Source organism: Telopea speciosissima, chromosome 8 (genome assembly GCF_018873765.1).
Source record: "Telopea speciosissima isolate NSW1024214 ecotype Mountain lineage chromosome 8, Tspe_v1, whole genome shotgun sequence".
In the NCBI taxonomy this organism is placed as follows: domain Eukaryota; kingdom Viridiplantae; phylum Streptophyta; class Magnoliopsida; order Proteales; family Proteaceae; genus Telopea; species Telopea speciosissima.
This window is the reverse complement of record NC_057923.1, coordinates 11,805,985-11,832,999: the sequence shown is the minus strand read 5'-3', so window position 1 is coordinate 11,832,999 and position 27,015 is coordinate 11,805,985. Positions and strand designations below refer to the sequence as shown.

Here is a 27,015-nt window from a genome sequence, read left to right as displayed (position 1 = left end):
AAGTCTCATATTATCCTACTTATGTGTCAAGTTTGAGTACATGTTGTCTCTTCTACATATTAAAGCGAAAGACTATATTGCCCTACATGATCCACGCAGGATGATCTTTCTAGACAGCCCTAATATTTGTCATGTAGTAGTTCAAATTAGGCCCATGTTTTGTGAATAATAAAGGCCCAAAATCCCTTGCTCACATATCAAATTTTAGTTTTAACGAAATTTCCCATGTGACAAAATATAATTTTAAGAAACTTTTGCAAAATACGTGAAAATATGTAATTTTTTAAAACATATGGACAACTGAAAATATATGTGAAAAAACAAAACAGATGAGTATTGTTCAGATGGATTTTGTTTTGAAATGTGACCAGTGGTCAATTTATACATAATGTTCTATCTATTCAATGGTTGGAATTACCACATCACCTTATGACATGGCAAAGTAAGTCACCATGGAGGAAGACCTTCCTAGTTGGATAGTTTAAAAGGCCTTTGCCTTTAAAATAAATGAAATCATATGAACAATTATGGGATTGTCTGAATGACACCTCTATAGGTGTTTTTAGAATTTGTGGTGTTCTTTTGACTGACCATTTGTCTTATTTCCAAAAGTTCTTTAGTTTTGGGGTAAAAAAGATATTAAAAAAAATAAAATGCTTATCATCATATCATTATCAAAAAATTGTCATTGTCTTTGCACAGATTTCGAGTATACAAATGAAATGATAGGATTTACCTTCATTGAAAAAAAATGTCTTATAAGGGCAAAAAATCATATCATAAATTATTTGATACCTTAAGAGGTGACAGGTAGAAAATCCCAACATTTATAAACAAGTACAAGATACAAGGTAATGAGTGCATACAAGGTGAGTAATTTGATTGAATAATGGCTTCTAGACAAGTTCATCCAAATGGTTTTATGGACAAGCACATACTTCTTGCCATGTGGATGGGTGATTTGAAAATTCTAAATTCCAGATATGTAGGGTATGGCCTGAATTGACTACATTTAAAATTTCAAACTCAAATTTAATCATGAGAACAAGAACATTGTCAAGCTGCGTAGTATATACTAACACCTATCTCTCCTCCTTTGAAATGCTATATTTGCTTTCTATTGCAAATGGAGAGAGATTGACACAGCGAAGCACTACACGACCAAAAAAAAAAACTCAATCTCGTTAATTACTTACTCTCCATTGTAATGACATACCCTCCTATGTATGTCCATGCATCCCTCGGATTTTAATCCCATCCAATTCCTAAAATGTGGCAGTGCGGAAATGCTAGGTGGAGATATTGACACTTGACAGCTGTCGCATCCAATGGTCCATATCAATGAGCTTGAATCGTTAGATGCGACAGCTACCAGGTGTCAACATCTCCACCTAGCACTGCTACAAATTGGAAAGGATTAAAATCCTCTGACATGACAACATAGCAAAAAGTGGATGTGCTATTCCGGAGGAACAAGTTCAGAAAAAAAGTTAGTCAAGCATAAAGAGAAAAAGGATCAAAATGGAATCAATGGATCCGCCTATAAATCGAAATCAAATCGGAATCGGAATCGATGAAGACCAATACCTGATTCCAATATTTTGAACCATCAAACCTGAATCCACCATCCAAAGTGGATGGTAAGCATATAATAAAGCCACCCCAACACACACTCTGTGAGGCCAGCAAGCAAGGAGGGGGACAACCGACAACCCACAACCCACAACCCACAACCCACCACTGCTTTACATAACGCTTACCAACTACGCGGTTATGGGCTTTACAATAAGCGTTCAAATCAATTATGGACTGGATTGGTCAAACCAAACCCGTTAAGGAAAATACTTTTTTTTTTTTCCTGTTAAGGTAAGGGTAAGGAGCAAGGGTGTTTACAAAAAATAATTGGGAGATAGTTTCCCACCATGTCTATGTAAGAAAGAATTTGTATATCGTAGCAATGGGAGTTTGGAGAATGATATCATTCACAAGAGACCCACCCATATAATTGAGAATATCAATTTTTTTTTTGGTAAAAAGAATATATATATTTTTTTGATAGGTAGGGAGGGATGTAGGATATGAACCAAGATACTTGAACTCAAGACCTCCTAGTAGGAATGGGCCTTTACGCACCACTAGCTACCAAGTGCACTAGGCACTTGACCACAAAATAAAAAAAAGAATATTTATTGAAGGGGGCATGTGGAACATGAGGTTTCTTGGGAACAAATTTCTTGGAGCCAGGAACTGGAAAGTGGCTACTTTGTCTTACATGCCAAAGAGAGCGCCTTCCAGGCTAGGGAATGGACGATGCCATTTAAATCTCTAGGAATAAAAGAGAAGATACATGATTCAAACTTAGATCCAGGTATCGAGAATATCAATCTGGACACCACAGCTTATGTATTAGAATCTGTACTCTAGAGGCATGTGCTTCTCTTTTCCTAAAATAGAATTAGGGAAAAAGAATGTTGCCCGGTCGCATGCAACCTGTGCCCAGACACAACCACCTTGAAATGATCACCCTGCCTCCTACAAAAAGAAAAATTGCCCATAGTTGACACCCATGCGCATCCTCTCATTGGCCCCTCGCTAGTGCAGGGTTCACGTCAACTAGCAATATTCTTCTTCCTATAAAATTATGGGATAATGGTGTTTGAAATAAAAAAAAAAAGGGGGAAAGAGAACGCTACCTAGTTGCGTGCGGTGCGTGACCACTGTGCCCAGACACAAAGCCACACGAAATGACCGTCGTGCCCTAAAGAATTTTTGCCTTTCTATGGGGGTGCGGTGCTCATTTCATGCAGTCTTGTGTCTGAGTGTAGTGGCCGCGCACCGCACGCAACTTGGTAGCGTTCTTTCTCCCATAAAGGGATAAGGTTTTCCTAATTACCCAAAAAAAAAAAAAAGGATAAATAGGGTTTCCCATGAATCCAATTGGGGGAATATGTATGTCCCACCATTGTAGGTGCAAAGAATGGTATCATCAATATGCGCCCACATGATCTGATAGGAGAGAGAATAATAAAGAATCTCATGTGATGCAAATTTTTGTGTTTTTTTTTCTTGTTTTTTTGGTAAAATAAGACTTCACTGAAATGGAAAGTGTATACAACCAATAGCTTCTTTTACACAAAGATCATGAAGCCACAGAATAGATTGCGGCCAATCTGTCACATATACAAGAGACAAGGCCTTCCTAGCAAGGGTATCTGCTAAAATATTCATAAGCCCGTGGACTATATGAAAAAGAAATGGAGGCGCAAGAAGAAGAGAGCCTTTGCACATCAGATATCAAAAATAAAATCCACGGCATCTCTAAGGGTCAGTCTCAACTTGAACTTGGGTAAAACCTGCTTCCATGGCCATCACTAGTGCATTGCGAATCGCTAGGACTTCACCTTGAGTGAGTGATCCAAGTCGATGGGGGGAATTGAAACAGCTTTCCGTTGAGACCCATAACACTGTGTTTGGTTGCGTAAATCTGTGGGAGCATGTATTGATTTTGAATGAGGATCTCTAGATGGACTTTCTATGGATTTGTATTTCGGAAAAATAAACTGTTTGGTTACCCTGATTCTGTGACGTGAATCTTTCTGAAAAACTGTTTGGTTACCCTGATTCTGTGACCTAATTCTTCCTGAAAAACTGTTTGTTTACTCTGATTCTTCCTGAAAAACTGTTTGGTTAAAGCAGCGTCATAGTTAATCTTTATAACTCCAATAGATGAAAGCTCCCAATGTTGGCATGGGAAACTTACTCCAGACGAATTAGAGTTGCTAGAAACCAGGTAAGCTTTCTCTACCATTGATATAACTTCCCATGGAGTCCACAACTTACCATTATACTAGCTTGTTACGCGCTCGCCAGAGATAACAACAGACAAAAGAAGCTCTAGATAGAGAATCACGCGTCTTCCTCTTATCTAGACGGAATAGATCACTCCAACTGCGCAACTAGTGTGAGCGTCGATCGACGGGATTATTGTAATGGACATCCAAACCACACACTCCTTGCAAATGGAAAATCAATGGTCACCTAATTCTATAGCATCTGCACACCTTAAACATGCCGGATCAACTTGCATATGTCGAGAGGCATATAGTACTATGATGTTGTGGCGATTCTTTTCACTAATAAGTAAAATTTCGGATAAAATTAATCATAATAAATAAAAACCGATGTGTAATGCCCAAAGAATGAAAAAAAAAATATATCGGAAGAAAAAAGGGATTCCTCATATATTGCCAAAATACCCTTACTCAGAGGTACGCATGGTTGTAACTTGTAAGTATCGCTATCCGATCATCTGTATCAGGCAATCCGTATCGATTTTGCACAATATCGTGTCAATCCTGATATTGTATCGGTTTTACGATATGGATAAGGGATAAATCGGTCAAAAAAACCTATTTTTAAAAGAGGATCAAAGGCAAATTTATTTAATACAGCCAATCCGATACTGTATCGGTTTTTAAGTTGACCAATACCCATACCGATATCATGCACTAAAACCATGGAGGTACATTCTCTCCACCACTAAAGGAGGTTATCCGGTGAAGACGGACGGTGGACGTTGTGGTTGGTATGGTTTGACTCTAGTCCCTACCTATATCTTTTTGAGCCTTTTGAATCACAGTAGGGTTTGAACTTTGAAGAAAGAGAATGATTCTTCCATCTCATCATCCATATATAGATATGCTCATGCGTCAGAACCCACAACGCATGGGCATCGAGTCGCTTATTATCATCTATTAGAACATATAATATACGGTAGGGTTAGCCCACCAAGGAATATATATATAGTTCTACAAAGATAAAGAAAGAACAAAAGTACACGTCAAAGTCTTTTTCTAGAATTTATTTTTCATCTTCTTCCTTCTGTAGGATTGATTTGGCCATTTCACAACCAAACCAAACACCCCCCCTCCCTTTATCAGTACACTTTTATTTGTTTTCTTCCTCCCCAAGACAAGAACCCACATAGTTAAAGAGGGTTCTTTCTTATCCCCACTTCCATACTTAAAATACCTTGAGGGAAAAGGTTCTTTGGGCGGAATCGATCTACATCAACATCTTCTCTCTCCTTTTGATACTGATAATGTTGTTCCTCTTTGCCCCTTATTGACAAACTACTGTTCGCTTTCATCATTAGTGGGTTTTCCTCATTTCCTTATCAAGCCCAAAACTTCCCACGTTCATTTCCTCCATGACTTTAAAGTTAATAAAAACAGTGGAGGAGGTTGTCAAGCCCATCAGCGTGTAATAGAATCTTCACGTCCAACGAATGGGAGTACAAGAGAGAGAGCGAGATGGCGCATATTTATGGAAGCAAAAGAGACAGGTGTTGACACTTATGTGTATGTGAACGTATGTACAGAAGAACTCAACTCACCGGTGTGCATGTCCAATTTTCTTAGAAATATTTCAAGAATAATACTTGAAAAACTTTTACCACAACAATAATTACAATAAAATAATTATAAATAGTTCTTTCCCTTGTGTACATTTGAGGAAATTAATTAATCATCTTTTCAAGCTACCATTTACCAAAAAACATATCTCTAAGTGCTCCCACTTGACATTTGATAGGTCCTTAGAACATCTTGTGGATGCCCACATGGCCACATCATTCTCATATGTTAGTTTCAATCCAAGCATATCTTGTGGACAATTATTAATGGAGAATGGGATGGTTCACCACACCATCTGATAAGGCATAAAACACCTCACCAATCAGAGGTTGTCACATGGCCGAATCGAGTTCAGTGGAAAATCGGGCCAACCCGATCTTCGACGAACCTTACTGTTTGGCCGAGCTCGTCGGACACATCCAAGTCAACCGGACGCTGAGCCAAACTCGTACGGGTCGGACGAAGCCGACCTAGTAGGCCGAGCTCTTCGGCCAATCTCTGGCCGCACGGTATGACAGACCAGTACCAACCCAAAGATCCCCCATCGCGGCTGAGCAGCATGCCCGCAGACCCCACGGTCCGAGCCTACTCAGGTCGGTATTGATTGGAGCATCATAGTGCAGCCAAGCTCACACAACTAGTGATGACCCTCAGGTCATACAGGCCGGGGCCGAGCTCCTAAGCCGAGCTTTGAGGCTGACCTCCCAGGCCGAGCCCTCCTCCACAGAAGCTACCATAACATCCCACCAGGGATCGCGGGGCCACGTCAGCACCACCCGAGAATCACGGGATAAGAATCAAGTCACGATCTCATCACAATACCGAATCACACTCCCATGAGGACTCTTACCTTAACAAGAGTCCGACCCCGAAAGAAACTCTCCACTTCACTCCGCTCCGCTGGAAGAGCCTTACCAAACAAGGACTCTTACCATATTAGGACTCCTCCAACCGGCTCATCTCCCTCTATAAATACTAAGGTATGGAGCTCTATGGCTCATCTCACTTTTACTAGCTGTTACGCTGTTGCACTGGTGATCTAACTTGAGCATCGGAGAGTCCTAGGCCGGAGCCACACCGGCTCTCTTGTGCTCATCACTTGGTCTTTGCAGGCTCATCCGTGGGCGAACCAAGCATCGGAGGTTTCCACACGCAACACCATCATAGGGTTCACAAACCTCTATAGGCTTTTAGTATATTTCCCAAAATACCCTCTTGATACCCCTCAACACATCTGAACTCCCGTAGTGAATAGATTTCCATTTACCATGGATCCATCATAGGGTTCACAAACTCCTATAGGGTTTTATTAGTATGTTCCCCAAAATATCTCCACGTACATCTGAACCTGGAAAGTTGGAACTATGGTTGAGATTGACCAAAAGTTCTATATATGGATGAACCAGATTCCAAAAGAGACCCTACCTATTCCAAATACTTAGAGTATCTAAATAGCATCAAAATATATATATATATATTTAATGGGATTGTCTAAATGATACCTTCATTGGGGTATTTAAGACTTGACACCTTCTATTGATTGTTCATTGTTTTATTTCCAAACGGTTTTTAAGTCGAGGGTAAAAAATCTTCTTCAAAAATAATTTGAAAATTATTTATCATTATATCATTAGGGCAAAAGTTTCATGCATGACCGTGCACACTTGTACAGTCATGCCCCCTCTCACAATAGAGGGTCAAAATGACCAAATGCCCCCCATATTTGATGTATCATGACCCATACTTGCCTTATGCGGCCGTGTATGAAAACTGTCATCATATCATTATCAAAAATTATCATTGTCTCACACATTTTTCGAATACACATGTACAATAACAGTATTTACCCTTATTAAATAAAAAAAATTAAACTGTCTTATACTAAAAGGGCAAAAAAGTACAATTATAAATTATTTAACACCTTAAGGCTTAAGGCTTAAGGATTAAGGAGTGACAATAAGAAATTCCCATGTTTGATATTTGTCAATAAATTGAATTTATTGCATAAAGTGATTTTGATTGCATTTATCTATTGATGAATTGTAACGATTCAAGTCTGATTATCAAGTCTACCTGCACCTAATAATTGAATTGGTTTGGCTAAGTTTCAGGTTTACTAGCTGAATATCTGTGTTCACATTTGGAACTTGTAATGGCTTTTGAATCAAATGTACTTCACCGGTGTTTTATGCATTCAAAATGGATTTTGGATCTAAAATGCATTCTGAAATCCAATTCTTTTTTATTTTCTCGTTTCAAAATACGTTCTAGACTCAAAACTTAATGTGAAACAGCTTTAGACCTGTTTTTTAATTTTCAAAATTCATTTTGAGAACTCATCCAGGCTGTCAAGTTTCTCAGGCAAGACTTTGGAAATGGGACAGTGGCCAAGCTTCTTTTCATCCATCACCATTAGAATAGCTGGACAAGATAGAAGGTTAAAGGTTCACTGTGTCCCACCCTCCAATGCTGTTTGGTTTTAATGGGCGAGTTCTAAAGATGGCATTAGTCAAAGCAGACACTGTTCAAAGGTTAGTAATTTACCATTTCAAGGTGACCTAGGCATGTGGAGCCTCACCTCATGTGACTCTGGATCCCTTAAACTTTTTTTTAGGGGTTGGTGGGGGATTAGGGGTTTGGGCCTTTGGGGGAGGTAAGACCTAATCGGGTAACTATATTTTAGGTAAAGTTCTGATTTCACTCTCAGTCATAAATTGTAATTATTTACAGACAAAGTTTTCCTCCACCTGTAGTGGATGGTTCACCCATCATCGTAGGATTTACAAACCCTTCTTAGGGTGTTTGTATGTTCCAAAATACTCTTCTTTACTCATTACTATCCTCTCCCGCCCCTTAGATCCAATTCACCTTGGGTGGAGGGAAACTTGGTCTATTATTTATTGTCAAAAATAAATGGAGAAAGTTTTCCTCTACACTAGGTGGAAGAAAAATAGGAAGCAGTTTTCTGTCCAGGAGTGTGGCCTACGCCAGCATTCACATGTGTCTATCTCTCTCCTCCTTAAAACAAGGGGATAGATGTGTCTTTTCACATGGGAAGGAGAAAAATAGACTCATGGGAGTACTGGCATAAGCCACACTCCCGGACAGAGATCTTTTTCTCAAGAAAAATATATTCATCTAAGATTATTATTACTCCCTACTGTACAAAGTCCAAAAAAAATCTCCTATCCTCATTGTTCCTCTTGTCCATCGGAAGGCACCCACAACCATTGGTTAAGGAAAACTATCTTCATAATTCATAATTGTACCATACAAATTCAATTTTCTTTTTCATCATAATTGTAGCGAAAAAATTCTCTAGACTAGCACCAATCCAATCATCGGATAGATAGAGCACATTTGATTAATCGATCATCATAATCGGAATTTCTTATTAACAATCTTTAAGTAGTCAAATAATTTATAATTGTATTTTCTAAAGGTAGTGAAGGATGAATTTCTTCATTGATGGGTATCATTGCCTTGGGATGGGCATAAGGGAGTAGTAGAATTATTAAGATGCTAGATGCCTAGATGGATGTACTTTTCCTTCACCCATGGTGGATGGAAATTTTCTCCTTTTTTTTGTTTTATTGTAGAGGGTAAGGCACACCACCCACGTGCAATAATCTAGCGGGTGAAACCAATAAGGGCATGGGACGATGGGGCATTCGACAGGAGGGGTAGGGAAGTCATTTCAAAGAGAGAAAGAGAGAGAAGGGGCACTAGCTTGTGGTATATTGGCAGTGTACCCAACCCTCTTAATATAATACAATTCTTTCATTACATGTAAAATCTAACTGTTTTACATGTATAGTCGAAAAATGTGTAAAACAATGACATAATGATAAATAGACTTTCAGTTTATTTAAATTTTTTTTCTGTCACCTTGACTTCTTGAACTTTTGGGAATAAAACAAGACAATTAAAAGAATGTTGTTATATCGACTAAGTTCCCCTCCACCATCCTAGAGTTCAGAAACCCCTCGTAGGTGTTTAGTATGTTCCGAAAATACCTTCTGATACCTCTTGCACGCATCTAAACCCATGAATGGATTTCCATTCACCGTGGCTGAAGGAAAGACAATTTTCGGAGTCATCCAAATAAGAAAGACAATTTTCAATAAAATATTAAAGTGAAATAAATTTCTCCTTCACCCATGGTGGATGAAAATTCTCTTTTTTTGTTTTTACTAGAGAGGGAAAGGCACACCACCCACATGCAATAATCTAACGAGTGAAACCATTATGGGCATGGGATGATCGGGCATCAGACAGGAGGGGTAGGGAAGTCATTTCAAAGAGAGAGAAAAGGGGCACTAGCTTGTGGTATATTGGCAGTGTGTGCAACCCTCTTAATATAATACACTTCTTTCATTGAATGTAAAATCTTACTAATTTACATGTATAGTCGGAAAATGTGGAAAACAATGACATATTAATAAGTACACTTTCAGTTTATTTAATGTTTTTTTTCACCTTGATTTCTTGAACTTTCCAGAATAAAACAAGACAATTAAAAGAATATTATACGGACTAAGTTTCTCTCCACCATCTTAGAGTTAAGAAACCTCTCATAATTGTTTAGTATGTTCCAAAAAATATCTTCCGATACCTCCTGCATGCATCTAAACCCATGAATGGATTTCCATTCACCCTGGCTGAAAGAAAGACATTTTCAATGTCACCCAAATAATAAAGACAATTTCTAATAAAATATTAATATTAAACTAAAATAAAATATTATGAAAAAGAAAACGGAAGTTTCGTAGTGAGCATTTGATTGAAAATAAAATAATAAAGGAGAAAGTTTTCATACACGACTATGTAAGCCATGTATGTGAGAGGGTCGAAGTTTCAAGACATTAATTAATGGATGGTCAATAATAAAAATCGATCATGTCTCATGTGGTACTTATGCAAGCATTTTCATTGAACTCCGTGCTGATGCAGGCACTACACGACCAGATTCCGATCTCTCACCCATTTTCCAATTCCCTTGTTCTTACTTTCGGTCACTTACTACTTGTTTCCAGACGAACGAACCCTTGTCTGTATCCGGCATAAAATCATATATAATTATTGGGTTAATGAGATTCCAATCTAACAGCTGACAGTTCGAATACACCACAACCTACGTGAATCTTCATATTTATTATATAAACTTTAACGTATTAAATTAGTTGTAATAATAAAACTAACCACAACGCACATGTTTTTCATAAAAGACGGTTACGTGAACCCATGGGCTGACTTATACCGACAGAAGGAGTAGGTGGCAACGGGTAATGGACGGTCGCTCCATCTCCAAATCCCTCTCCAGTTCACGCCAAACACTTGCCTGACAAGTAATGGATTACCTTTTCCCAAGTAAACCCTTTTGACCCTTAAACTAAACACGAATAAGTCATCGTCTACCTCTGACCCGCGTCAGCCACCCGATCCACCCCCTACCCTCCTTAATTAAGGAAACTCTTCTTTCGTTTATCTTTCAATTCTCAAGGGTATAAAAGTAAACTCCTTATCCATACAAAAAATTAAGAAAACGTTAATAACCAATTACCAACCACGTCTGATTCTGAGTCACAACGACCGACTCTCTCTCTCTCGCTCTCTCTCTCTGTTTCTATTTCTTTCTTTTGGGGTCTACAAATAAACGACGGCAAGAAATCAGTTTGCGCCGCACCGCCAAAGTAAACCCTACGGCAGAGCGAGGCGGTTTTTATACTGTATAACAACGGCTTTCTTTCTTTCTTTCTTTATTTTTCCTCCTTATCTAATCAATTTCCTTCCTTCCTTGTTCTACTACTTCTTCTTCTTCAGAAAAAACTAAATTCTTAACCATCAAGTAATCAGAATTTGTTCTCTCTCTCTCTCGTTCTTTCGCTCTTCATTACAGGTTCGTAGATGTTCTTCTGTTCTCCATCTCTCATTCTTTCTTGTTTCTTTTGATATTAGTTTTGTTTATAGCCTCGCTTTATAATCAGATCTCTGTTTATACGAGTTTTGATATCCGTGAATCTCTTAATTGTTGTACGGATTTCTTCGAGTTTGATTTGTATTTCGATTAATATTGCATTGTTTGGTGAAGAATCTGATTTGGATAAACTTAATTACATTCGATTCTCTATTGTTTGTTGTTGTTGCTTTCAGATGCCAAGGAATTCTGTGGCTTTTTAGGCTTTAGTTCTTGTTTTTTTGGATCTCAAGATTGAGTAAGCGCTTTTGGTTTTCATTAGTTACCTTTCTTGCTGTGTTATGGAGATTAGCGAAACAAAATGCCAGTTATCACCTCTTGCTGTGGGAAGGAATGGCAGGTTTAAGAGTAGTAGATGTAGGGATTCAGTTTCTGACCATTCTAGAAGACGTAGGAAACATGAAGTTATGGATCAAAAAGATATCGGAGATTCGGTATCGGATACCACCAATGAGCAGGATATATCGGTTTCGGATTCTGAAAGTGGCGTCTTTGGTTCCACCTCCACCGTTCCGGAATTCGAATCCTTCGCAGGAAATGGACTGATCAAGTTGGAAGAAGGAGATAAAGAGCACGACATTATCAAGAATAAATTCATATTGGGTTTGGGATCTCTTGGAAGACATACTAAGGTTGTCTCTGTACACAAGAATTTGTTCTCTAGTTTTCACAGAAAAGCTCGACTTCAATCGTTCAAGATCTTCTCGGAAGCGATGTCTCTGAAATGCAATGGCAATGCTAATATTAAATATGGTTGGTATGGAACTTCGAGGAATGGAGTTCATAGGATCGTTTCCGATGGATTTGATCATTTTGGAAACTCTGAGAACAGCAGATTGGATGACTGTGGTCTTTATCTTTCTCCGGAGAATTCTTCTATTGAGAGGTACGCGTTAAATTAACAGAGTTTACTCAAATTTATCTTTTCCCCATTACTTGTTCTATGTGTTCTCTTTCCTTTTCATTTACCACCAATTGAAAATCCTACCGTACGAGTTTTGATTTATTTCTCTGTTCACAGTGCGATGGCCTCTGTTCTAGATGAAAGTGGTTTGCGACATGTGATTCTTTGTCGTGTGATCTTGGGAAATATGGAGGAAATCCATCCTGGTTCTGAGCAGTTCCATCCTAGTTCTGAGGAGTTTGACTCTGGAGTCGATAATCTGTCGGCTCCGAAGAGATATATCATTTGGAGTACACACATGAACAGTCATATCTTGCCTGAATACGTCATAAGTTTCAGGGCTCCTCCTTGCTTGAAAGGTGTGTTGTTGGACCTCTGTGGTAGCATACTCTGTTTAGAATGTAATGTAATTCCTATTTAACTTCTGAAGGTTTAGAAGTTCATTTTGGCTCATCTTGTATGTAACTCCCGCCTGTGTAGGTTTTCAAAGGACACAAGAGCATGTGGTAAAACCCACATCTGCTTGGATGCCATTTCCGAATTTAATATCTGTACTTTCGAGGTTCTTGCCTCCCACTTCCGTTGCTTTCATTGAGAAGTATCACAACGAATACCGAGTAAGCAAAAGCGCATCTGAATTTTCATTTTTGTCTTCAATCATGAAAATACTTGTCCCCTGCCTCCTTTCTCTTTTTTGTATTTAAATGTTGTGATGTTTGGTGCAGGAGAAGAAGATCACTCGGCAGCATCTGATACAGCGAGTGAGGCAAATAGCTGGAGACAAATTGCTTGTTTCAGTAATCAAAACTTGCAGAAACAAGGTCTAATTCCTATCATGAAACACTCTTTATCATTTTGAGTTGTTTTTCAATTGCAGTGTGTTTGATGGATATGAAGCATGATTTTTCTCTACTGGACCTACTTTGTCTTAGGTTATGGATTCTCTTTTGGCTGTCTTGGTAGCAACTGTGATTTAATTGATGTGTTAATGCAAAATTGACCTTGAACCAAGGAAACCAACGGGAGATCAGTTGCAGCAGGACCAATACAATAAAGGAATAAAATTAAATAACTAAAACTCTTTTTTATTGCTATTTTCTGTTTACAAATGAAGAACTTCAAAGGTTAGGAAAGAAGAAGAGAGGGATGTAGAAGGGGGGGGGTATAGGATCAGCTATCTCAGCCCATCATCCTCTCACCCACGGTTTCTCACCCCACAGTTTCTCACCGTTGCTGCATCTCACAGCTTATCAAAAACTCTTCTCTGCAATCTCCGTCTCTTTTCTGTTCAGCCACATACATGTGTTTATAACTAAACAAACCAATCCTAATCTAAGTAAGAAACTAGTTAATAAAACCTATAAAAGAGAAACTAGACTCTAACTAGGGTTCCCAATTAGGATTACAACTCAAATAGGAAACTAAATAATTGTCTAATAATAAAAATAATACCAAAAATCAACTCCTCTAAGCCAGCCATGTCGCCTTGGCGTCCAGGCTCCTTGGTCTGCCTTGTTGGTGTCACCTAGCTTTTGTGCCCTCTCCAACGTCTTGGTCGCCTTGATAACTATTAGCCAGCAGTCCATATCAGCCCCCAAACCATTGTGTCACGAGGTACTGTTCACATGAACAGTAATTTTTTTTGAGGGGTCTTCTTCATGCTTCGATCCACATCATGTGTCCAAATAGGATGGGTTTAACTAGGCTAGAAGGATTTTCAATATTGGTTGATAAATTTTCTTTCCGTTCTTACTACAGGTTAACAGTACTAAATTTCAGTATGTGATGTAATTCCTAGAATTGGAGAGGGGGGGGGGGGGGGAACCAAACCATGAGAAGAGCCATATCTTATGAAGTTGTCATTAGGTACTGACAACTTAATTTGGGAAAATACCCTTTTCATTTAGATTGAGATTGTGATGCCACTTGCTTCTAGATTGGAAATTCTGTGTCCTTTCAACAAAGAAATTGTATTTGTTTGTAGGTGGGTTTGATTTGAGATCCCACTTTCAATAGTTGTAGCAGTGGCAATTTATTTACTGTATTTTTCATTTTTTCCAGCCTTTTTAGCCAGAGGATCCTTCTTTCTTCATTACTTCGTTAATTTATCCAATTATATATATATATATATATATATATATAACTGTAGGAAAGGATTTCCAAGTTCCATCATAATGTAGGGATATTAATTTCCCAGTGTAGATGATGAGGAATATGCTGTGATGGTGTGTTGGGGGTATTCTGATTGGAAAGCTGTTCCAGTTGCATAGAGTCTGGAAGATAGCAGGTCTGGATGCTGCTGGAATTCATATATGTCCATTCCATTTGCTCCTCTTAACATTCTTCTATTCCTAGTGTCTGTTTCTAGCTTAGCGCTTGATACATTGCTTTTCCCTTAAGCTTATGGTTTCTAATTCCATGCGTAGATCTTTAATTTTTTTTATGCAGCATGACACTCCGATGTCATACTTAGGTCATAGTACTCAGATTAGGTGAATTGGATCTCCACTTTGGCTTCATATTGTGTCTTAAGGTCTCAAGATGGCAACAAAATATACAGTTATCGAATTGATCCAAGTCCTCTGTGACACATGGGACTGTGGTGACCTCATTTAGATAGAGTACAGTCCTAAGTCCCTGTGATCCAGTGGGTGCTAGTTCTGACCTTCTGATCCTGCCAATAGGAATTACTACTGGTAAAAAGGTTAGATCTTCAGTTACAGGTTTGAGCTCTACTTAGGATTAGCTGGCTATATATATATGTTGTGATAATTTTTTTAATGTTTCGGTTGAACTATAATTTTTGGTTTTCTTATTTCTGGAGTTATCTATTCCTTGACACTTCAAAGCGAGTTGATCAATATCTTTTCTTTTTTTTTTGGTACTCCAGCAATTCAAAGCAAGAGGAGGCTGTTCACCAAGCAGGAGCTCAAAGTAATGCGGAAGACACTTGGAATACACATGAAACATGGCTGGTTGTTGTTATATCAATACAAACAATTTTTTTGGAAGAGGAAAGAAAAGGCAGCTACATGTACAGCCAAATGAAATGATCTATAGGTTTTGAGTTTTGACTAAACAGCTAACAAACAACAGCTTAAGGAAGCAGGTGCCTTAGTGGGCATTCTACTCCGACTTGTTCTGAAGATGTAATGGGGGCTGTGGTGGGGAAATTTTTTTTTTTTTTCTTCCTTTTGACATAAATGCAGTGCTGATGCCCGAGTGGCATTTCACTGCATCTTGTTCCAAAGATGTAGCAGAAGTGGTGGTGTTTGTCTATTGGGGATTTTCTGTTATGTCAAATCTCTCCATTTGGAGGTTTTTTACACCAAGAAATGAATTGTTTCCAGAGTAACATTTTTTTTACAATTAAATAGGATTAAAGTTTCGAAAGAAATTTTCATTGAACAAACTGATATCCGCCTTCCATGGGGTTTCTTCCTTTGACATAAATGGAGCTGATGCCTATACTTCTTTGGTTGATTGCATCCTAGCACAAAGCAGGATTGTAAAGTTGGTGGGAAGAATAGAGGGGCACCGATCCTCATACAATGAAAGAATACATTAATCACTGATGTGTATAGACAAATCTAAGTAGCGGCTACCTATCCATTCTCACAAATAATTTGGCAGAGAGATACTTGCAAACCAGGGTAACATGTTCCCTGCTCCCATGACAATGAACAAGTGTGTTGCTGGTTTTGTGTTTACGACGGGCAGAGAAGTGGGATTTGCTAATAGATCCTCCAAGTACGGTTCTTGTTAAAAATCATGCTATGTGCACGGGGTGTGTGGGTTTAGTCCTACATCGGGGGTGTGAGTCTGGTGTGTGTTGTGTATATCCGCCATTCCACAGTCTTGTACAGTTCTTGTTATATCTGAATCTGCTTCAAGATGGAAATTCTCACCCAAAGGAAGTCGCAATGGTTGCTTATGTCCTGCTTTCGGGACCCAATCAGTACTATTTGATTGGGTGTGAATGCCCAATAAGTTCCTAAGGATACATGACTGAGTACTCATCAAGTTCAAAAACACCTGAATATGATGGTGGGAAGATATAAACCATGGCTTAAATAAAATCAGAATCTGCTTAGGAACTGACTGTCTTCATTCTCATTCAATTTTTTTTCTCTAAACATCAATTTCACATGTTTAAGAGATGATTTAATGGTGCTGCTTTCTGCAGGATTATTAATACAAATGGGAACGGTGGGCTGTAACTATAGCTGCTAAGGAGAGGAGGGTGCAATTCAGGTACAATCAAACTGGATCAGCTGGCACCTTCTAATGTCTAATTCTGTGCTTGTAGTAATGGAAGTTAAATAGATGGATTGAGTTCAGATACGTTTCAATTTTCAACATTCAAGTAGGGTATAAGGGGGAAAATGGATCACATCTGGAAGCAATATGGAAGCTTAAACAAGTTAAGATTTTCATTTGGACATGCTTAACTGCTGCTTTACCCATTCGGGCTGAGCTATCATAGAGGTCTTCTAAGATTAAAACTGAAGAAACTGTTAATAATTTGTTTCTTTGGATGCAACTGTTCTAAGGCTATTTTGGTTTTCTAATCCGCTTGATTACTTTTAAGGGCAAAAGATTATATACAGGAGCTTCCTTGAATAGAATGGTCTGAGTATAGGATTATTATTCTAGTCTTCACTATCTTATGGTTGCTTTGGAAAGGCAGGAGTACAGATTATCATTGTCAATATCAAAGTAGCATAGGTGATTTTATCAATAGATTATTTGTAAAACCATCTTTTGCTATGTTATTCCCTTTCTTATTCCTTGGATAGGCCCGGTGCTTATCATTTCCCCTTCAAGATAACAATTTAGGACTTTTCCATAAGTTTCTTATTTGAAGATTTATCTAGATTCTTGAAGATTGTTAATGTTTTTGTTCAGCTCATCACCTATTCCCCATATTCTTTATCCATTCCAAGCTCATAGAAAAATCTAAAACTATCTCCGTCTTTGCATTTCTCATGACCTGATTATTAGTTATTCAGACAACAAAATATTACTTTTCAAGCTTGCAAACTCTTTACCCAAAAAAAAAAAAAAAAAAAAAAAAAAAAAAACAATTAAAGAGCTTGCAAACTTGACATTATCTTGGAAAATCACCATTAAAAAGCTAAAATCGCGACATCTCTAAGTCCTGGTAAGATTCTTCGTTTTGCATTGAATTAAATCGCATGCTCCACCGCTTATATAGGACCCCTCCAATAATGAAGTGCTATCAGCCACGGGAGAGTGGAGCTTGCCCGTAGCCCAAAGGCCACAATTTGTTCTACGGAACAATGTGTTGAACTACTTCAATAAGCCTACGCGTGAGATATCCAGCATTTGATGTTGGGACAGTAATATCCAAGACCCCCTTGTGGGCTCCATATCAAGAAATGATATATTTTCACAAGCCTCGAACTATTACTGGTAGGATAAAGCCTCGCATCCCCCCCGAGAGCCTTCATGAAAACCAGCCTGCCCAATCGGGCTATTACGGGTCTGTGGAACAGCCCTCTCCACCTACACTTCTGGAGGTCAAGTTCTTACAATGCGGTTTGGATTGACAAGTAAAAATGGCCGTGCCCAATGCACTAGGCTCCCGGTGTATAACAATATGGCTAAAGAATGTTAACCGGTTGCGCAGCATAGTGTGTATCTGCACCTAGACACAGTCGTGCACAAAATGATCGAAACACCCTTGAAAAGATGAAAAGGATCAGGGGTGCACCGGATTACGTGCCTGTGTCTGTGCATAAGTACCAAAAGGATCCTGTGCAGCACCCTGCCGGGGCTGCAAGTGCAATTCCGCACACAGCGAGACATGAAAAGACCGCCTCACCCCTGCCTGGTCTCTTCATGCCTCGCTGTTTCTGGCGCTGCACGTGCAGCCCGAGCAGGGTGCTGCACAGGAGCCGAGTCCACATAAGTACGCGCTGCGGCTATGCTGCAGACTGGTTAGCGTTCCTTTTCCCATAGCACTATATATTGTTATGTTTGAATAACAAAAATATATATGTATATATTTTTTTGGGAAAACTACATGATTAGCTACTTTTGGATTTTCATTTATAAAACTGTCCACCCTATGTTAGAGTTAACAAAAATAGACAAAAACAAGTTAAAGTTTACAAGACTGGACAAAATAGTGTTTCTCCCTCCCACACTTACTTTTTTAGATATTTTTACCCCTGTCATTGCCTTCTCACCCTGACATCCTCCGTTCCCTACAACCCTACCCTTGTCCCAGCCACCGCCATTCTCTGCTACCCCAAGTAACAGAGGAAAAATAAAAGAGATTTTTTCAAAGGGGATCTGCCGAAGAAGGAAGGAGAGTCACTGTTTTGTCTAGTTTTGTAAAACTAAACTTGTTTTTGTATATTTATGTTAACTCAAACATAGGGTGGACAGTTTTGTAGATGAAAATCCAAAAGTAGCTAATCATGTAATTTTTTTATTTTTTTTTTTGGAGTGTGTCGAGAAATTCAGAGTTGATAAGCACGAAGGAGACAGCGAGGATGCGGAGGAAAAAAAACCTACGGTGAGCACCCCAAAATCTCAGTACCCAACAAATAGTGCATAGAAATCAAAAGCAAAATGGTTGGATGAAGAGCTGACGTGCGAAACAGTGGCTTCCTTCATCTATTGTAGCTTTAACAAAAGTGAGACAGTGAGGAGTTATTAAACAGGAAAAAAGTCCTCGTTGGTGACTGTGATTCACTGAATGTGAAGAAAGAAGAAGACCATGACCACTCTCATTCCTGAAATGTTAAGAGAAATAATGGCCTTCTGGAAAATCCGAGACCACTAACAAATGTTCAAACTCTGTTTACTTCACCATTTCAGGAGCTAGACAGATTCTTCTTAGTTCTGCTTCAATAGCGCACCTACATTCTCCTGAACCTGCTCAAGCTTCAAGCTAAATTTTGCCTGCAATAAAAAGAAGAATACACCATCCAGCTTTCCATGATGATAGGTTTCTCTTTGCCACAATCTCTATCAAGATCTAAAGTCCACAAGCTATCAAGGAACTGTTTCAGCCTATCAATGGAGAGGGTTATCTTGTCATTAGGAGAATGAGACAAGTTACTATGGTCTGTGATGGGTTGACTGATGAATTGCATTCACAGGTCCAAGAATTGAACTTGTCTAGGATCTGAATAGGACAACATTTCTTTCCCAGACCACCTGATTCCTCTCATACCATATTTTAATTAACTAACCTCACATGTAACCAAACAGAGCCTAAGAATCCGCACGAAGATTCTGCACCAGAGAACGGATCCTCTCCGCGAGAGTAAATACTCTATCCAAAGGATTTCCCAATCCCCCCCCCCCCCACAACACCTTCTCTCCTATTGGAGTGGGGGTCGAGGGAATTGAGAGTTTGCCCCAAAATATAGTATAAATACAATAATTAGTCATTAAATTACAAAGGGTATCTATGTGGAGCTTTTAGATACCAAAATACAATCTCAAAATTTGGGGGCGCAAACTTCACCCAGATCTTATATTGTACAATAAAAATACAATTAAAGCAAATGAAGCCTGACTCTTGGAAAACCAACTCGGTTTCCCCCTCCCTTCCAAATAAGATATTTCCGACAAAAGAACGAAAGATGGGTTGGGACTTGAGAGTGTCCTAACCGCTCTTCTTTTTCTCAACCCCGTTCTTGCTTCTTACACAGCACTCAACTGTCTTTCTAGCTGTGCAAACCACAGGGATGTAGATAGCTTTAATTTCAGAGCATGAAGACTAGTTAATGTCATGAAAAGTTGGATGGATCAATGGCATGCCGCTCCGGAAACCAAAATTGATTGGGAGTGTCACGAGTCTCATGACTGCTCTTCATGCTTTCTCAATCCTCCTCTTATCCTGCTTCTTCTGCAGAGCATTCAATTGTCTTTCTAACTGCAAAACAAAGGCATTCATATAATATTTCATCAACTAAAATGTCTCATGAAGCTTAGGATACTGAAGTCAATTGGGAACACTTCCAATCATGGAAAAGAAAAGACATGACAGAAACACACAGGGAGAAAATGACATAATATGACAATATTCTCAATGTTACATTATGCTTCTTGCTTCAAATGGTTCGTAGCAGAGTGAATAAAGTGGGACCTAGCACCCTCTCTGAACGATGGCATGTTCTCAGTTGTTCAGGAACCAAGGTTTCTGGGATTAGCCAAAATTGATTTATGGGACAGGCAGATGGCATCAAAAAACCATCCCAACGAGCAGTTTATTTCCAATTCCTTTTATAGAGCAATGCACAGGATTCTATTGATCTCCAAAGGTAACGCACAACAAGATGGTAAGGATTGTGCACTCAGGTGTGACATAAAAATTAGCTTTCAACATTGAAGTGGCAGGGCATAGCCACCCAATGAAGGAGAAGACTAATGAGCATCATTTACTTAGGGAGAGAGCAAGCGTTGATCCATTCTAGGAAAGCACTAAATGAAACTCATTAATTGCACACTAACAGAGAGAAGCAAACCTGAGCATTTACTATCTTCAGTCTCTGCAACTCTTCAACTAGACTTTCCATGCTGACATCGAAGAGTAATTTCAGTAAAGATGAGCAATCCAACTAATGGTAAGCAAAATAAAAAATATAAAGAAAAAGGGCTCATTTCATACCTTTGCTGCAGATGAATCACATGAGCTTGTAATTCTTTTTCCCTAGCAGAAGCTGGAAATATCTGCATTAGCAGTAGTAAAAAAAATAATATTAACAGCAGTCAGATGTTTACAGGAAAACTAAACCAATCCACAATCCAGAGGGTATCAATCCACTGGTTCAGATTCATCATATCAGCCCTCCACATAGCTCAAATCAGGCAGCCCAGTCTTTCAGGCACTATCTGACCAATGTCACGGATTGAGCACCCATCCTGCTAAGCCTAGTAGGACAGTAGTCCAGAAAACCTTGTGCAATAAAATTATGAGCATAAAACAGTGTGCAGCACAATGGTCAAGCAATTAGTCGTTCTAGGCCACATTTGATCTCTCTCTCTCTCTCTCTTTTCCGTTGGTTATCAACATACTCTTTTCTTGCAGCAGTGCTCCAGCAAAACAAAAGTGTTGCTAAACACGGCTTTAGTTTCAACAGTTCATGTCAAGTCTCCTTTTGGCATTACACATTTTCTCTAATAAGAATACATAAATGACTCAGGCCAGCCAAGATTCATCTGAGAATGATAACAGCAGTCAATTACCTTGTCATCTTAGTTTCAAGGAATTCATGAGTTTAAGCATCCTTAGCCCATAAACCACCCATTGTTTTAATAAATACATTAATGACTCAGATGAATCAGCCAGGATTCATGGCTAGCTGATATCAGCAGGTTCAACCTCATCTTTTTCCTTCCCTGTTGAGACCCACTGGTAGAGGTGATTTTGTCCAATGACTTCCCAACACTTCGAAGAATTTCACCTCTGCTTCTGCTTGGAATCTGATTAGATCCAAAGCTCCTAAAGTTCCTTGGTGCAAGTTAGTATGGTTTAGCTCAAATATTCCTAGGCATAGTTAGACTGTTTGGAGAGCATCGACTTCTTCCCTTCCTATTCAAGTTTTTCTTCTCAAAAGAAACCTGTCAATCTCCACTTGTTGCCTTTGCTGGGACTCTCAAGAAAATGTGGAAATCTCTTCTTCGCTTGTTCTTTCTCGATATCAGTTTGGAAAAGAGTCCTCAATAAGTGTTGGCCCCATCATAGAAATATCATTCCCATTCAAAGTGAATGTAAGTGGAGCTTGAAAATTTTAAGTGGCAAATCAACCTGTGACTACATTGGTAAGCTTGCCTTTGGTGTTGTGATTCATCATGTTTGGTGGGGAAAAAATAAAAGAAGATGGGCATCCTTATCTCATACTATTAAGCAAATCTGGCAAGCCATTTCTTTGAGGTTCAAAACAGGCTTCTGCCCATTCGTACTGCAAGTCCAGACAATCCGAGAAATAGGCATCTTCACTCTTCTTGGGATCTCCCCTCTTATTTCTCCCCCCACCCCCGGGTTTTGATGTATCATCCTTTTTATTTGTTGTTTCTCCCTATCCCCGACTTTTGCTCCATCCTCCTTCTATTTATTTGAGAGAGAGAAGTTTAACAGGCACTAAAATATGTGATGTCAGTTTTTTCTTAGGTGAACATTTTACGCTAACGACGCAGAGAACATAACTGTACACTCAAAAGAGGGAAACATATCATACAAAAGAGTGGAAGGCCATAGTTTGAAACATAGTACTAAAACTCACGAAATTTTGGTCGAGATATCGAATATTTCAAGTATCTCGACCTGTCCGAAACGAAACGCAAGTCCGAAATGAAAAAATGCAATATTTCGAATATTTCGGAAATTTCGATGAAAATTTCGGTCATCTTGTTTCGGAAATCTCGGTAATTTCGGTCATCTCGTTTCGAAAATTTCGGAAATCTCGGACATTTGGCATTTTACACCCACAGAAAAATACCATATTTCGACCGAGATTTCGATGAAATTTCGGTATCTTGGAAATTTCAGTCAGACCGAAACACCGAAACGAAACGAGATTTAGTACCATGGTTTGAAATATAAGCCATCGCATTCACTAATCTCATTTAACAAACAGATTTTGCAAACTAATGCTCCTTAACAAAAATAGTAGAAGCATTTATTTATTGGTTCTCAAGCATGGAGAGCAGTGGATACCTGTAGGAGGTCAGTACGGCCTGCATCAGAAGACTCTGCTTGATGGCCTGTGAAGAGCATGACAAGCACACAAAGACATACCAAGATTAAGATGAAGATCATATGCCAATGATTTGAAGGAGACAAAAACACAAAGACAAGAATTACCAGATGATTGCTCCACATATTTCATCAATTTATTTATTTCTTCCTGTAAATATCAACCAGAAACCACAGTAAACTGCAGGGATCAAGTGAATAAATAGAGAGGAGAGTTTGTCGATGCACACCATCTGCCTAGTGTTCTGCTGCAACATATATTGCAACGTCGGACAAACTGAAGTGGCTGAAACAGTAGGGGTCATGGAACTGCTTGGAACTCCACAAACTGGGTTAACCAAGCAGTTTGTAGAAGCATTCTGAACAAGAAGGGAAACAAAGTGGCAATGGTTACAAAGCAATTGCGTAAAAGACAATGAGCTAATAATCCCCATCTGACAGCATCTGAAAGATAACAAATATACATACAGATATATCCTGATGATGAATCTGCTACATCTCCAGGGAGAAGATCAAATACAACCCAAATATACGAAAGTAATTCAATTCATGCAATAAACCATGTTGAAAAAGTGCAAATTAAAGTAATGGCCAGGGCTGCAAAATATAGTCCAGGCAAGGTAAATTATCCCACATACAAGATGCAATGAAGTGCAGCAAACCAGGAAACAGAAGTAGCTGGCTTAATCATTATGCTTTATTTTACTACTTTTTTCTGAATAAAAAGGTACAAGTGAGTTTAATTCGAAGGAAGCAAAATCAAAAGCACCAAAGTATTCCCTGAACATATTTCATTTGAAAACTTCATACAAATTAGTGTTTTAAGATTCCAGAATTTCTAAAGAAATATTTCTAGTAAAAATAAAGAAAACTAAGCATATATGCTACTACCAAATATTCATATTTCTATGCATTTTCTGTAATTATAATATATAATCTCATTCACTACATGGTTAAACTGAGAAGAAAAAAACACAAGGGAAAGATGAGAGAAGAAGAAAATTTAAAAAAAAAATAAAATTTGTGGGGGTGGCGGGGGGGGGGGGGGAAGCAAAATCAAATACTATGAAAAAAAACTGATATTTCTCTAGCTTATCTAGATGTAATTTACTGGTGCTATCATCCATAATCTAGATCATAAAATAATAAATAATATATACTGGTTAAGGAACCCCAAAAATTTTGATCAAAGCATTATAATGACATGTAGAGAAGTCATATTGATCTGAAATTAAACACATGTAATGTAGTCCTAGAATAGGGAATAATCCTACTAGGAGCCAAGTAGAATCAGGTTCTGGCTAAGCCTGCTGTTTGGGGCTGATTAGGGGCTGTTTAGGGTAAACTTAGGGTTTAGGATGGGAATTTGGGAATGGGTTTTATATGGTTTTAGTCTGCAGGTCTAGGGGGTCATTATAGGATAAAAAGAATTGGATTTGGATCAGTTTTAAATTCCTGTAGAATTAGGGTTAGGGTTTTAGAATTAGGAAAAACAACCAAAACTAGGGTTTTTAATGGGATCGAGTTTACTAAATAGGGAGGGGAAGGTTCGATCCAAATAGGGAAGGGTTTTGATGGTTAGAATTGCTGAATCTGGAAATTTAGGGTTTTGGGGGTTTAATGGAGTTGGGGGATTTTAGGGTTTGGACAGATTAGAATGGGCTGCAGGTCTGGTCGAGTGGAGGGATTGGTACGGGGAGGCTGTGATCTGATTTTTGGTGTGAAACAGATGTAGGATAATGGCTGGGTATGACTTGGATGATCTAGGGTTTTAGAATTTCAAATAGAAAAACAAGAGGGATCGAATGGGGGGAAAGAAGAATGGGAACAGATATTTAAATGTAGACTTACAGCAGATATCCACGGTAGCAAATCTACCATTGAAGGATAGAACCACCTTCACAAAGAGAACCTCCCAGCCGTCACGGCGTAAGGAGTCACAGGAAATCCACCCGTCCTTCGGCCTTGATAGATCCACAAGGCAACACTCCAAGGAGCAGCAGCAGTAGCACTCGGCCAGCAGCAGAAAGTCTTTTTTTTTAATTCAAATCTCAATGTGGGGGAGCCTCCCACGATCCACTTTATTTATAATAAAGGCCTAAGGCCAAATCCTAATACATTCTAACCTCCTCCTCACCTAAATCGTGGAAGGGATCTAATCACATTCAAATTACTAATTTAAATTAATAAAATGTCCTAACTACCCCTACTAACTTAAAATAAAAGAATCTAACTTAAAACAACTAATTTAAAAGAAGATTCTATATTAGCCAATAGGATATAAGAACCTATTAACCAATAGGAACACTTCACTTAAATTAAACCCATTGAACCAATTGGATGCAACCAATTCTAAACCGGTTCAATCCAAAAAACAGAAAAATAACTAAGTATGGAAAATATAAATCCTAACGTACGGCTCCCTATTCAAACCCTTAGTTCAGGGCCTCTTCTTCTTCTTCTTCCTTCTTGGAGCTGCATCAAGATGACTAGATGACGATGTTGACAACATGAAAACTGAATTTGGAAAAGGTTACTACACAAGGCATGTAGAAAACACCCCGTTAATTTATCACTATTATTATATTAGGGAAACGACCTTTGCATGGCTAACGAAAGCAAGTTTGCCTTCAAAGTCCACCAACTGTTAGACAAGCAGGTTATGCACCGGGTTGGTCATGTAACAATTCCCTGACCCTACCTCAATCATGGACTTCAATATATTGAACTTTTTCCATTGTATTTTTAGCCATTAACCAAAATCTCCAAAGTTTGCTTCTCAGCCATTTCCAAGCAACTTCATATGGCAAGATTGCAAAATGAATAAAATCCATTTGGGCTGAAACTTACCAGATTAGATGGTGAGGTGTACAAAATTTCCACAAAATTCAGGTACCATCCAAGGTGACATAAGGCAGATATGTAAGACTTTTAATTAGGCAAGCATACTACCATCATCCACCATTATCATTGTCATCATCATCATAGTTAAGGCACCAAGGCAACCAAGGCGGTGGAAGGGCGCCGAAACGCCCTAGTGTTTTTCCCCCTATTCCATATATCTAGTATAGACACATCATAAACATCATAATAAATTAACAGCCAACCAAAGAAACCAGGAGTTGCATATAAATTAACATCCATTGATTGGTGTTTCACCCACCCTAGCTTTTAGTGTATCCTTTTATTGATGTTTTGCCGCTCTGTTCTTCTCTGACCAGCATTGGTACAAAGAAAAGAACATACGATGCTTAGCTCTTTAACCAATGATTCCCCCCTCCCTATGGTATGAATTCATTATGTGGCATACACCCAAGTGACCAATTCAATAGGAAGATTTTTTTGGACCGTTCCCGTGAATAGGCACGTTGTGAGATGCTTCATCATTATATATGTCTTACCAATTCTCATCATTATTTATGTTTTGCCAATCATTACTTCCCCCGGATTTTGATGTATCATCCTTTGATTGATGTTTTCTCCCCATCCCGGTTTTTTTATGTATCATCATTTATGCTGGTTTTTGGTGATTAGATTGGGGTCCCATATTTGTCCTGCCTTTTGGCTCTGTTTTTGTACTCTGCTTTAAAATTTCTCAATTAATTTTCCATTCTCCCCCCCCCCCCCCAAAAAAAAAAAAACTGTTGTAACACTGACCGGTCATTGACAACAAACTAGCAGTAAAAACCAGTGTTAAATATAAATTGAACAAAAAAGATATTTAGTAATTTAGTTCAATGATATTCGATATATCAGATAGGATCAGAATTGATTCTAGTAGAGAACTAGCAATGAAAATATAACAGCATAACCAGATACAACAGTATAACAAGGTTTAAGATTCAATGATTCCATGTATCGCAACATTATAATCATGTGCACTGCAAAAGTGCAAATACAAAGGTTAGGAAAAGAATCTATATTATATAACCAAAAAAAAAAAAAAAAAAAAACATAAAACAGCATAAGGCGCCTGCCC

At 38.6% G+C, this 27,015-nt stretch overlaps 2 protein-coding genes across 6 annotated transcripts in view; one reads left to right on the top strand and one right to left on the bottom strand.

Annotated features, from left to right (window-relative positions):
* Positions 1-11,650: 11,650 nt before the first annotated feature.
* LOC122670510 (probable inactive poly [ADP-ribose] polymerase SRO2) lies at positions 11,651-15,650 on the top strand. 2 transcript variants are annotated; one of them, XM_043867416.1, is made up of 5 exons: positions 11,651-12,277; positions 12,413-12,654; positions 12,776-12,912; positions 13,021-13,116; positions 15,186-15,650. In XM_043867416.1, the coding sequence occupies exons 1-5, from the start codon at positions 11,673-11,675 to the stop codon at positions 15,231-15,233; spliced, it is 1,128 nt and encodes a 375-aa protein (XP_043723351.1). In that variant the 5' UTR covers positions 11,651-11,672; the 3' UTR covers positions 15,234-15,650. The 2 variants fall into 2 exon arrangements, with proteins under 2 accessions (XP_043723351.1, XP_043723352.1); XM_043867417.1 differs by lacking the exon at positions 15,186-15,650 and adding an exon at positions 14,744-15,143.
* A 4,042-nt stretch (positions 15,651-19,692) lies between these two features.
* The window catches only part of LOC122671662 (serine/threonine-protein kinase BLUS1-like), a 30,757-nt gene continuing 23,434 nt past the window's right edge, over positions 19,693-27,015 (bottom strand). The window contains exons 16-21 of one of the 4 annotated variants that reach the window (XM_043869020.1): positions 23,267-23,395; positions 23,145-23,187; positions 22,998-23,053; positions 20,949-21,010; positions 20,806-20,857; positions 19,693-20,213 (exon numbers count right to left, since the gene is read on the bottom strand). In XM_043869020.1, coding sequence (XP_043724955.1) covers positions 20,151-20,213; positions 20,806-20,857; positions 20,949-21,010; positions 22,998-23,053; positions 23,145-23,187; positions 23,267-23,395 — 405 coding nt within the window. In that variant the 3' untranslated portion in view covers positions 19,693-20,150. The remainder of the gene's footprint in view (positions 20,214-20,805; positions 20,858-20,948; positions 21,011-22,997; positions 23,054-23,144; positions 23,188-23,266; positions 23,396-27,015) is intronic. The other 3 variants (XM_043869022.1, XM_043869021.1, XM_043869023.1) reach the window with 3 other exon arrangements.

What these genes read in the sequence shown, in the direction of transcription:
- LOC122670510 (XM_043867416.1), top strand. Translation starts at nt 11,673, where the DNA reads ATGGAGATTAGCGAAACAAAATGCCAGTTATCACCTCTTGCTGTGGGA. An exon ending in GAGAATTCTTCTATTGAGAG is followed by an intron (nt 12,278 to 12,412) that starts GTACGCGTTAAA and finishes CTCTGTTCACAG; the next exon opens with TGCGATGGCCTCTGTTCTAG. An exon ending in AGTATCACAACGAATACCGA is followed by an intron (nt 12,913 to 13,020) that starts GTAAGCAAAAGC and finishes TGTTTGGTGCAG; the next exon opens with GAGAAGAAGATCACTCGGCA.